Here is a 13,156-nt window from a genome sequence, read left to right on the forward strand (position 1 = left end):
GGGCCCCCGTGAGGCTCATGAGAAGGGCAGGCCTCACAGGGCACGGGGACGGCAGCTGAACTTGACCTGTTCCCACGCAGAGACGTAGGAAGTCATAGCAGTGGCGTCTGAAGGCGGTTCTGAGCCAGGATGCACTTTTTCCGGCCATCTCAGATCCTCAGATACTCAAGTTTGTCAAGTTGTGGCTCAAAGAAACTTAGGAAATCTCCATTAATTTGCATAGCTGTGTTTTAAATAACGTTTCTTCTTCTAGTTTATTATAAAAGTAAAGCAGAAAGATACTCAGAAGGAATGTAGAAATCACTCACTTCTGACACCCAGAGAGACATGTTAGATTGGGAGTGTCGCTGTGATACCTGGGTTGTGTGACATGCTCATTTTATATCTGGCTGCTTTGCGACCTAGCGAGGGTGCATTGTCCTCTGACATAGTTTTCAAGTGGGACAGAAAAGCATTAGAAGGGGTACCAACCTCACCTCCCCAGCGGGCTGGGCTTCCCCCAGTTTCCTCTGAAATCTCTGTGCTTTGCTGCTCTCATGTCCGCCTGTCTGTCGGGACACCTCACTTCCACGGTATCTCCATCTTTCCCTAGGAAGGGTCCCAGCAGGCTGAAGTGGGGGCCAGGTCACAGATCTGTGTGTGGTATTATTGGTTAGCAATGCTTTCGTGGGAGTTGGGGCCTATGATGTGACAGAAGGACAGACCTGGCCATGTAGGGAGGAGTGTAAACCGGCTGCGTGACCTCGGTCGACCCCTTCCCTCACCCGGACGGTTCAAGGGGGAGCCAGCGGGTCAGGGCTGGGCTTCCAGCTTCAGAACCCCGTGACTGCCACCACGAGAAGCAGAGTGAGACGCTCCAGGTCAACGCAAGCTTGTCTTGCAGCCGAGGGGTGGAATGGTAATACGTCATCAGACCACTGGGTGGGGGCGGGTGATAGCATATCAGGGATGGTGAGGGCTTCCCAGCTTCCCAGAAAGTCCATCATTTGCTTTAAGTGACCTAATCCTTGGGTTCTAGGCACTTGGGTTGTATGGTGCCTGAGGGACCACTGGGATCCACTTTGGACCAACTAGGAGTCCCTTAGTGCCTGACAGAGCATCCAAGTTTCTACCTGTCTTCAGTAACGGGGCCAATGATACACTGAGGGAGTGGCCCCTGTGCCAGTCCATTTACCAGAAGCTTCAGTATTAAGTACCAGCCTACTTCTTTGTAACTTCTGCTCATTTCTTCTGACCCAGCCTAGGGGGCAGCCTCTACCCATGGCCCCTCTTCTCCATGGCAGCCACTGTGGACACTGCCCTCTAGCTGGCCTTGCCTCCGGAGACGTTTGTCGGGCCCTTTCCACGTTCCTTCCCTGCCCTGATCCTGTGAGGGTTTATACGCTGCTCTTCCTACAGAGATCTCCAAACAGATGTTCTTAGTGGTGGGTCCTGCTCTACCTGGGCCCCGCTTTGACGCAGCACCAACGAGCCCCCGTATCTGTGTTTGTGGGAACACACTGAGCATCCCCCTTGGTCGTGCCCGATGGCAGGAAGGATACGAAGAAGCCCTTTGGAGCTATTTGCTTCACGTCTCTAAATGATGGGGTGTGAAAGAGGGCTGCATGTTAGCAGGGCGCTGGCCATGGAGGGAGGGACAGAGGCTGTTGTTTCAGCCCAGGTGAGCAGAGAGGAAGATGGCTCAGAGCAGTCTAATCCATGAAGCTGGGTCGGCGTTGATGCCACCGCTGCGGCCACTTCCAGTTTCTTGGATGTTCTTTCCTCTGATGTGTCACGTGTGTGCAAATCAGAGGAACTGGTCCCTGGCACCGGCCCTTAGGACCTTTCTTTTTTCCTCTCCAGCTTTCTCCTGCACCCACAGGGCTTGCTGTCTGACTTTGTCTCCTCTGGCCGCAGGTGGTGCTTCCCACGTTCATTCTCGAGAAGCGGTCCTTGCTGGAGATGTACGCAGACTTCCTGGCACACCCAGACCTGCTGCTGGCTGTCACCGCAGGGGCCACACCACAGGACAGGGTCATCGGCTTCGTGGAGTATTACCTCACCGCCTTCCACGAGGGCCGCAAGGGCACCCTGGCCAAGAAACCCTACAACCCCATCATCGGCGAGACGTTCCACTGCTCCTGGGAGGTTCCCAAGGACAGGTTCAAGCCCAAGAGGACTGCTGCCCCTACTCCCTCCGGCCACGAACACCCGATGGCCGATGACCCTTCCAAGAACTACAGAATGCGGTTCGTGGCCGAGCAGGTGTCCCACCACCCGCCCATCTCCTGCTTCTACTGTGAGTGCAAGGAGAAGAGGCTGTGCATTAACACTCACGTATGGACCAAAAGCAAGTTCATGGGCATGTCCGTGGGGGTCTCAATGATCGGGGAAGGTAAGCCAAATCGCTGGTGGAGTTGGGCTCTGACCAAGGGACATTTGTGTACCTGATGGACACTTGAGGATTTGTGTGTGGAGGCCTTTGTTTTTATTTCGTTACGGAATTGGGAGTAAGTGGGCGGGTTGGAAATATGGATGGGTTTTGCTGTTTGGGAACCAGGTTCTGGTCATTTCCCAAAGCGGCCGAGGCGATGGGGTAAGTGGGCTGCAGCTGTTTGCCTCTTAGACTGCCCGCCTGGATCTTCACCTGCTACTCGTGTGTGAGCCGCCTTACAGATCCTTTTCTTTCCAGCTCTGTATGAATATTAGAGTTGGCTTCAAATCTATGAAAACACATTTTTCTTCATTCTCACCAGTTTCTGGCTCACAGACAATGAAGACCATAGTGCTGCCTATTCAAAATCTGCTCATAAATAATTCCCAAGGCAGATCTCTGGACGCTGGGCTTGCAGCTCTGAAGGGAAAACCCAGTATAATCAGACCACTCGTGGATCACATGTTTCTCTGTTAGCAGATAGCTGTGAATGAAGGTTATTCATTGTTTGAGGGAAACTATAATCATCCTTGTCAAATTCAGGAACCTGTGTTCGTGGCTCTTCAACTTCTTTTGAGTCATAAATCCCCGTGAGATTCTGGCTGTAGACTCTCAGGAAAAAGAAAAACCCAGCACAGAATGTGGCTTTCAGTTTCAGGGCACACACGGCTCCTTGGAAGCCCTTTCCAAACCCCAGGAGGTGAGAACACCTTTCATTGACTTAGCACGCTCTTATTGAGCGCCTACTGGTTGCCAGCCCTTGCCTTGGGAGCCATGGGTACTTGAATGAGCAAAACAGACAGAAGAATCTCTGTTCTCACAGAGCTCTCTCTTCTGCTGGGGAAATACAATTGTGTAGTGCTTTGGAAGGTGTGAAGTTCTATGGAGAAAAATTAAGGCGGGAAGGGACCTGGGAATAAAATAAAGGATCTAGGAATGGTGGGGAGAGAGCAGTGGGACTTTGGGATGGGTTGGGGTGGCGGCTGGGAAGACGTCACCGAGAAGGTGACAGTTGAGCAAAGACCCGGGGGGGATGAAGGACCCAAGAAGGTGATGATGGACAGGCTTTGTCGATTACCCGGGGAGTGTGTCTTGGTGGAGAGAACAAGGCCAGAGGCAGAGGGGCCAGAGGCAGGGGCATCCCTGCATGCTGGTCTGAGACAGGAAGCCTGTGTGGGTGGAGCCGGGAGAAGGGAGGTGGGAGGGAGAAGATGCCGTCGGAGAGGTGACTGAGTCCAGGTCACGTGGGGCCTCGGGGGGGCCACCAGCAGGGGTGTTGGCCGTGCCACTAAGTGAGCTGCCAAGTCTTTGCGGGCTTTGAGCAGAAGAGTATCATGATCTGACTTTCAGTTTAGCAAGATTGTTCCAGCTGCTTGTTGAAACTAGACCATAAGAGGGGGAAGGCGACGCAAGGAGACCAGTTTGGAGATTATGATAATAATCTAGGCAAAAGGCGATGGTGGCTTGAACCAGGGCAGGAATGGTGCGGAGGTAACACAGGCTGGGAATCTGGATGAATTCTGAGGTGGAGAGATCAGATGTGGGGTATGAGTGAAAGGTGATGCCAAGGCTTTTTTTCTTTTTTTAAAGATATTACATAATCATGGACGCTATTCCCTGCATTGTGCACTGCATACCCATGACTCATTTATTTTGCAACTGGAAGTATGTACCTCTTAATCTCCCTCATCTATTTCTCTTCTCCCCTCTGGCAGCCACCTGTCTGTTCTGTGAATCTATGACTCTGTTCTGTTCTGTTTGTTCATTCGTTTTAGATCCCGCCTGTAAGTGAAATCTTACAGCATTTGTCTTTCTCCGGCTTACTTCACTTAGCACAATACCTTCTAGGTCCATCCCTGTTGTCACAAATGGCAGAATTTCATTCATTTTTATGATTAAATAATATTTCATGGTGTATTTGTACCACAATTTTTTTATCCGTTTGTCTGTTGATGGGCACTTAGATTGTTTCCATATCTTGGTTATTATAAATAAGGCTGCTATGAACACTGGGGTACATATATCTCTTTTAATTAGTGTTTTCATTTTCTTTGGATAAATACCCAGAAGTGGAATTGCTGGATTGTACGGTGGTTCTGTTTTTAGTTTTTTGGGAACCTCCGTACTGTTTTCCATAGCGGCTGCAACAATTTACATCCTACCAACAGCGTAGGAGGGTTCCCTTTTCTCCACATGCTCTCCAGCATTTGTTATCTGTGATCTTTTTGATGATGGCCGTTCTGACAGGTGTGAGGTGATACATCATTGTGGTTTTGATTTGTATTTCGCTGATGATTCGTGATGTCGAGCATCTTTTCATGTGCCTCTTGGCCATCTGTATGTCTGCTTTGGAAAAATGTCTATTCAGGTCCTCTCCCTATTTTTCAATCGGGCTGTCTGGCTTTTTTTGATGTTGAGTTGTATGCGTTCTTTGTATATTTTGGATATTAACCCCTCATCGGACACATCTGGATTGGATGTGAGGTATGAGAGCAAGGTGACACCAGGCTTTTGACCTGAGCAACTAGAAGGATGGAATAGCCATTAACTAAGGTGGGGAAGACTGAAGAGGGGATTAGTTTAGAGAGAGAGCACAGGAGCCCAGTTAGGTTGTGTTGGGGTTTAGACATTTGAGAGGGGGGCTTGAGCAAGCAGTGTCTCTACAGGCCAGAGTTCTGGGTGAGGTCCCGGCTGAGGTTAAAGCGTGGCATGTAAAGCCTGGAGACTTGTATGTGTTGCATGTCTGTGTCGCGTGAAGGGTCGGCCTCTGATGTTCGGGATCTCGGCTGCCCTGTTCCTTCCAGGCAGCCGGTAGGGGTTGCAGCCTTCATTCACTCTGCACAGCCCTGGACAAACTCTTAAGGCTGTGCGTGTGTGGGACACCACGTAACACCCTCTGCTGAGACCCTCGGCCGTAGCATCCCTGGAGCAGAGCTGGCATTTGCTGCCCTCACTTCTTCTCTCTGCTTGAAAATTCTACTTAGAACTTCTCAGTGAAGAAAGCAGAAGGGAGATTCTGGAGAGAGACTGTGGAGGGCCCCTTCCTGGCCACCCCCCCACCCCCATGTATTCCTGCTGTCGACGGGCCTGGAGGGGGTCAGGGGACCGTCTCTCATTCTTGTGAGGCTTTAAGTTTGTCTCAGTTCTTTCAGTAGCTACGTCCCCCTTTCTTTCATACTAATTAAATGTGAGCTCTGTAACACACAATTTTTCTGATTTTTCACACAAAATGCTTCTAAGAATCCCCAGACTTCAAAGCCAAAGGTTCTGGTTCCTGTCCTCAGGGCTCCTTTGGGGTGTGGGTTAATGGGGAGGGCGGGTGGGGGAGGTGGGTTGTTTTTCTTTCCTCACTCCATTCCCTGCACTGATCCAGCACCTTCCATGCGTTTGTTGATGGGGCATGAAGTGACGTTTTTTTCCCACCTTTCATTTTTCTTTTCTTTTTTTTAACTTTTGGCTGCCATGCAGCGTGTAGGATCTTAGTTTCCCAGCCAGGGATCAAACCGGCGCCCCCTGCATTGGAAGCGATGAGTCTTAACCACTGGACTGACAGGGAAGTCCCTCCAACCCTTCATTTTAAACATTAGATGAGTCCACTTGAAATTTTGTATGTAAATACATGGGCTTACATTTTAAATTATTGCCCTAAGTCTGTGGCCTGTTTGGCTATGATAAAATGCCATTATCAAGTGCTTCATTATGCCTTGAATTCCCTGAGGTTGTAGCTCAGAGACCTCCCCCGAATGGTCCCTCAGCTCTGACACTGAAAGTCCCTAAGCGTGACACTGTTGAGCCAACCCCGAGATGACATCCATCCGTGGATGGAAGCAGAGGCGCCTCTGCTTGGTACCCACCCTCACCGCTTGGGACACAGCTCATCTCTTGAAACCCCTCCCCACCAGAACTCCAGACCAGCGCCCAGTAAATGGCACAGCCTCTGAATTGGGTCTGTGGGGACAGGCAGGGACCCGTTTGCCCATGAATGCCGGCACTGTGGGCCCTGAAGACCAGTTCCCTGGAGTTGCTTTCCGTGATTCTGTGCTTTCTTTCCAGAGTCAACACCCTGTCGGAATATTTTGGTTCCTCAGAGTTATTTTAAATTTATCAGTTTGAAAATCTTAATGCTTGGCCTTACGTTTATTGATAAATCAGTTTGTGGGATTTAAAGCAAAAATCTCCCAGCATGAGGACTAGCTATGTCCCGGAAAGATGGATTATTCAGTGTTTTTCAGCTTCTCTCAGCTCTTAGGCTAATTAAAAAGGAGCTTTCATTTGTGAGCCCGTTTGCAAGTCTAGTTTTAATATAGTCTTTTATTCATTATTAGGGACAGATTTTTGTATGCAATCCTGAAAAAAAGAGTCCTGGGAAGGCATAATTGCCGGTGATTTAATGAGTGAGTGCACATTTATGGATTTTCAGAAAAGAGCCTGGGAGTGTGGTCTTGCCAGTGCTTTAAACCAGCCTTGCTCTGGGGCTCACTTTTCTGATTTCTGTGGACTTGCAGGAAGTTTCACCTTGGTTTGGAAGAGATTTTTCCGAAGATGAGAGGGAGGAGGGATCCCCCATGTGCATCAGCCGTCAGCAGATTCTGTGATTTCTTCTTTGTTCCCAAGTACCGCTGCTGAGAATTCACCTGCCACGAGATGGGGGTGTGATCAGGATTCCAGCGGTGTAGCAGGCTGCGTGCCCTTAGCTGAGTTTCAGTGTTGCCTTTTTTACAGCCCCGTGAGGTGCGGGTACCATTATCCCTGCATCACGGATGAGGCAGCCGAGGGGCAGAGAACTTAAGGTCACCAGGCTGGCGAGGGACGGAGGAGTTGGAATGATCCTCTAAGATCTCATCTAGGGCTTTTAAAAAATGGTGGCGTATGCTCCAGGTAAGTATGTTCTAAAGGAAATATCAGTGGCATGATCCTACCTCACCAAGTTTATATTCGTGAATGAGACCAGGAAGACTCAGCACGTGGCGCTCGTGGCTGTCGCGTGGTCCTGGCCCACTGAGAGAGGCCACCACAGGATGTGCAAATGGGTGGGGGTCCCCAGAGTACGGCAGGTCAGAGGCTGGAAAGGCTGACAACAGAGGGGGACATTGTAGACATCGGGGGTGGGGCAGTGCTGTCAGGGGACATTTGGGCCCCTGGGAGGACTTTACTGCCACATAGTCCATCCGCATGGAGGGTGAGGATGGGGGACAAAGAGCTGCCTTCTCTGGGCCCTTGAAGGCAGGTGACACAGGGACCAGCAGCCTCCTCCTCAGGGTCTCAGGGCCCCTCCCGCTGCCACAGGCCGTGAGGCTATGAGGATGCGGCTGGCACTCAGGGAACCGGAGGCTTTCGAGTAGAACTGGGGCGGAGGGGTGGGTGGGGAGTCTGCTGGAGCCTCTCTCTTTCCAACTTCCACTTCCGGTTCCTCTTGACTGTTGGTGTCAGACCTGTTCGGCATAAACTTTACCACCTGCTTCGCTCTCTTCTTAGCAGCGTAATTCTAGGAAAGACACAAAGTACGCTTGGAAACAAAAAGTATACCAGGCCTGGCCATTCTTCTTCCAGGGTCCTGAGCACAAGCTGTAAGAAGCGACACATTGGTGTCGAATCCACCTTGCAGACACAGGTCCACCCTTGTGCATCACAGGACAGGGCCTCAGCGGTCACCTGGGGCAGCTCTGCCCCCTGAACTGCGGGGAGGGATAAGTGACAGAGGGAGGGTGTTCGGTGGCCCAAGGCTTGGCTTTGGGAAAGATGGCGTAATTTCATTGGGAGCTCTGGCGAGTGGGGAGGTGGGGAGAAGTCAGTGTGCTCTGATATTCAGTGTATTTGGTGTAGTGGAGCCGTGCTGTCTGTGCGTTTATGTTACATGTATTCAGTTCTCTTCCTGGTTAAGGAGAGAGATCTAAATGTTGCTGCGATCTCTGCCCCTTAGTCCTGCCCGCGCGATTGTGAGTGACCTGAGTCTGCTTTTTCTCGGGGTGGGGGGGGTCTTCTCTCCTTCCTGTGCCCATGTGTGAGCATCCTGCCTCCCTGGGGGAGGTCACGACCCCCAGACGCACATGGGCCCCTGGGGTTTCCACACCGGCCCCCTGTGTCTGTGGGTCAGCAGGTGTAACTTTGCTGGACTTACCTGGGGGAGTGAGGTTGCGGGTTCTGGACAAGCCTGGTTTATTCCAAAAACTGTGGCTCCTGGGCGATGCAAGGAGTTTTTAAGGGTAAATTGAGTGACTCCTGAGTACATCTTCATATTGACTTTGGAAACTCAGCATTCTTGATCGCTTTGTACCTTTAGTCCCCTCTCCTCAGACTCTCCTGGCAAGCTCCCCAGGGCTGAAAGGGACACACACACATACACTGTCTCTCTGCTGGGCAGATTCTAGCTCTGTTGATTGATTGATTTTTTTTAATTTATTTTAATTTTATTGAAGTGTAGCTGATTTACAGTGTTGTGTTAATTTCTGCTATACAACAAAGTGACTCAGTTATAAGTATATGTGTGTGTGCATGTGTGTGTGTGTGTAGATATACATTCTTTTCCATATTCTTTTCCGTTATGGTTTATTGCAGGATGTTGAATAGAGTTCCCCGTGCTATACAGTAGGACCTTGTTGTTTATCCATCCTATGTATAATAGTTTGCATCTGCTAATCCCAAACTCCCACTCCATCCCTCTCCCAACCCCCCTCCTCCTTGGCAACCACAGGTCTGTTCTCTGTGTCTGTGAATCTGTTTCATAGATAAGTTCATTTGTGTCATATTTTAGGTTCCACATATAAGTGATATCATATGATATTTGTCTTTATCTGACTTACTTCACTTAGTATGATCAACTCTAGGTCCATCCCTGTTGCTGAAAATGGCATTATTTCATTCTTTTTTAGGGCTGAGTAATCTAGCTCTGTTGACTGACATGCTAATCTAGTCTCAGAGAGAAGTACCGACCAGTCAAATTACTTAACCCCTCTGAGTTTCCCTTTCCACCTCCTCATTTAAAAATGATAATAATTGATGCTGCGTTGAGTAGTTGTGAAGCTCACAGAAGACACTGCACGTGAAGCCCCTGGAAGTGCTGGGTGGCCAGGAAGGGTCCCCCAGGGCACATGGAGCCCCCTCCTCGCTCTTTCCGGTGGAGGAACCAGGGGCCCAGGGAGGGGACATCACTAACACCTCCAGTCACATAGTTCTGGCCGAAGGACAGAACTGACCTTCCTGAGGCTCTTGCTGCACTTGACCATTGCAGGCCCAGAGTGGGCAGGAATAGAGCTGGGAGGGCTTTTCTACAGGGAGCGAAGCCCCACTGCAGGGTGGGAGGCCGAGAAGGCCCCTCACACAGAGCAAACCTCAGTGAGCCAGGCGTGTGGGTTCCCAGGCCTCTGCCAGCCCAGGACGTGCTGCCCTCAGCAGAGGGGGCCCTGTGGGTGCCCGACCGGACAAGCCAGAGCAGGGGCTGGGTGTCAATGCACCAGCCGTACAGCAGCCCTGGGAGACGGCGCCTGTCGGGGTAGTTCACGGCAGCCTTTGAGAACTTGTTCAAAACTGTGGTTCCTTTCCCTAGAAAAAGAGACAAGCCCACGTCATTTTGCATTGTTTCAAGAGGATCAGATCTCTCCGAGACTAGTACTTGGCTCCCAGCCTGGAGAACCTCTGATCAAGGGGTGGGTGCCCCCCGGGTGGGGACAGCAGCTGTGCACTCTTGCTTTGTAACTTCCTGAAAAGCTTTGAGGTTATCTCTGCTGCTCTCAGGATAAAGGCAGAACTCCTTAACAGGCTTTTTCGAAGTTTAAAGATGAGGCCTGGCCCCTGTAGACCTGGGCAGCCTCCATACCTATACACACCACTTCCCTTTCTTCCCTGGGCCCCTTTTCTCAGACCCCCGTGCTCACCCGGCTCCTTCCCACCACAGGGCCTTTGCACATGCCTCCCCCTGCTTCTACTTTCCCTCCCCTCTTCCCCAACTCAACTCTTACCCAGCTCGAATGTCCCTTCCACCGGGAAGCCTCCCCTCCCAGCTCAGCCCCTGCTGCTGGAGGCCCCGGGCACCTCCCCCTCCCACCCCATCACAGTCACAGTTTTGTGTTTGCAAGTGCTTCATTCACGCCCACCTTTCCCTTTGGCTCCTTGAGGGCAGAGGGCGGGTCTGTCTTGTTCACCACGTGTTCTCAGCATCTCTCGTGCAGTAGAGATGCAGCAAATAGATAAATGGCACGTGGGTGGCCGGCCTCTGTGGAGGTGGGAGGCGTGACGTCTGTTGCAGGAGTGTGTTTGGTTTCTCATCTTTGCATCTTCTGGTCCCCAGTGATGCCCAAAGCTCAGCTTCTCTGTGCACCGGTGCTGAATTGAATCTCGGAGACATAGTTTTGGGTGAAGTAGAAAAGAACAGCTTTATTTCTTTGCCAGGCAAAGGGGGACACAGCGGGCTCCTGCCCTTGAAAACTGTGTGTCCCAATTGGGGAGGATTTGATGAGGAGTTTTATAGCAATGGTTCAAGGGTGGGGTTGCTGACAAGATTAGGGTGTGTGCAGGGTCTCAGGTGCTATTAGGTCTCCGTGGTACGCGGGGCCTCCCACTGCTGTGGCCTCTCCCGTTGTGGAGCCTGTCGGGGCCTCTCACTGTTGTGGCCTCTCCCGTTGTGGAGCACAGGCTCCGGACGCGCAGGCTCAGCGGCCATGGCTCACGGGCCCAGCTGCTCCGCGGCATGTGGGATCTTCCTGGACCGGGGCACGAACCTGCGTCCCCTGCATCGGCAGGCGGACTCTCAACCACTGCGCCACCGGGGAAGCCCAGGTCTCCTAATCTTGATGAGCTTCTCTGTTCCTTTAATCTTTTGCCTCCGGTGGTTTCTTGGCTCCGCCTCCCTTGATTAGCAACTGTTGCAATCTGCCCTTTGGAACTCAGGGAAGGTCCTGGAGGCTACAAGAAACGGAAGACAAAAAGGCCTCTGTGCCCTGGAGCCCCTCAGGGTCCTCCTCGGTTTCACCAGCTGCGCTTTCCTCGTGTGCGAGCCTAACCCTTACCTCCTGTCTTCCTCAGGTGTGCTGCGGCTCCTGGAGCATGGGGAGGAGTATGTGTTCACCCTGCCCAGTGCCTACGCCCGGTCTATCCTCACCATCCCTTGGGTGGAGCTCGGAGGAAAAGTCAGCATCACCTGCGCCAAGACTGGGTACTCAGCGACAGTGATCTTCCACACAAAGCCTTTCTACGGGGGGAAGGTCCACAGGTAGGAGGGGCCAGGGAGACTCCATGTCTGTCCGATCACGATGCCCCAGGTTTCTTGTCTGCGTCAGAAGACTGGGTTCCAGCCGTGGGATGAGTTGTAAAATCAAGATCAATTTAACAGATCTGTTTCAGATGACATGTCTCACCGGAGGCGTCTTGAACCCTCCCCAGTCTGGTGATGTGTTGGCGGAACATGCCCCAGAGAACAAAGGGCTCCTGGCGTTATCGTAACCTCTCGCTTCCGAGGCCGGAGGCCTGACCTGCACCGATGCAGTTGTTCTGTGAGCTCCATGCAACATCCCGAATCCTGCATCTATGAGAGCAGGACCGTTTCTCTCCTTTTGGAAGCTGGGAAGCAGTCCTAAGAAACAGAAGGAGAGGCCCGCTGTTTGAGGGGAGCATCACCTCGTTTTTATGGCTCTAATTATAAATTTCCCCCTTTGGAGCAGATCACTGGATAATAAGCAAGCCCCCATCTTTGACCTTTTTCTTGGAAAGCTTTTCCGGATGGCGTTCATGTGGGGTGCTGGAGTGTCCCCTGGAAAGTAGGCACCTTCAGTGGCCGTTTTGGAGCCAAACATACCAGCCCCCAAGAGCTGATTATGCGCGTTTCTCCCCAGCTCCGCGGCCCCTCATGCCCCAGTGGTAGCTTGAGATCCGCTGTGGGTGGGGCAGCACAGAAACTGGCAAAAGCTGTAAACCAGGCGTTTTCCCTCCTGTTGAGCCCGTTGTTAAAGCGTTACCAGCACAGCACGGATACCCTTCTGCTGTGTGCCGTTGGGAGGATTCCTGATGCCGCCTGGGCTCCCGGCGGTGTTCAGGCTCAGGGAGAAAAATTCCAGACCTAGGTTTGAAAACACCAAATTCATCCCAAGCTTGGCCATTAGGAAAAGAAGAACCGGGGCTTCCCTGGTGGCACAGTGGTTGGGGATCCGCCTGCCGATGAGGGGACACGGGTTCGTGCCCCGGTCCGGGAAGAACCCACATGCTGCAGAGCGGCTGGGCCCGTGAGCCATGGCCGCTGAGCCTGCGCGTCCGGAGCCTGTGCTTCGCAACGGGAGAGGCCGCAATAGTGAGAGGCACCCCCCAACAAAAAAAAAAGAAAAAGAGGCCCCGGGCTCCTCCACCTCCCGTTTCTGCTGTGTTACTCTGCCTGCAGCAGGCTCCTGGGGAGAGGGAGGTGGGCTCTGCTTTCACCCAGAGCTGAGACCCGGAGCCCCCGGGCCGGGTCAGTGAGGCAAAGGGCCACACATCTCCACCAGGGGCCCTTGTGAAGCCAGGCTGGAGGGGTTCGACCTTGTTTAGTGATTGAAAAGTTCCCCCCTGGACTCTCACACTCTTTTGGTGGTTGAAATGTACACCGTTAGCTGCTATTTGAGGGAGGAGAAGGGTATATATATATATATTTTTTTTTTTTTTAAGTTTTATATATGTGTGTGTGTATATATATATATATATATATTTTTTTTTTTTTTTTTTGCGGCACACGGGCCTCTCACTGTTGTGGCCTCTCCCGTTGCGGAGCACAGGCTCCGGACG

The 13,156-nt window shown here is 51.8% G+C and overlaps 1 protein-coding gene across 7 annotated transcripts in view; it reads left to right on the plus strand.

Moving 5' to 3' along the window:
- OSBPL10 (oxysterol binding protein like 10) overlaps positions 1 to 13,156 on the plus strand; it is a 377,433-nt gene that overhangs the window by 354,563 nt on the left and 9,714 nt on the right. For 6 of the 7 annotated variants that reach the window (XM_049715907.1, XM_049715906.1, XM_049715903.1 and 3 more), the window contains 2 exons: positions 1,897 to 2,374; positions 11,432 to 11,618. In XM_049715907.1, the coding sequence (XP_049571864.1) occupies positions 1,897 to 2,374; positions 11,432 to 11,618 (665 nt within the window). The remainder of the gene's footprint in view (positions 1 to 1,896; positions 2,375 to 11,431; positions 11,619 to 13,156) is intronic. The other variant, XM_049715905.1, reaches the window with a different exon arrangement.

Source organism: Orcinus orca, chromosome 10 (genome assembly GCF_937001465.1).
Source record: "Orcinus orca chromosome 10, mOrcOrc1.1, whole genome shotgun sequence".
Classification (NCBI taxonomy): domain Eukaryota; kingdom Metazoa; phylum Chordata; class Mammalia; order Artiodactyla; family Delphinidae; genus Orcinus; species Orcinus orca.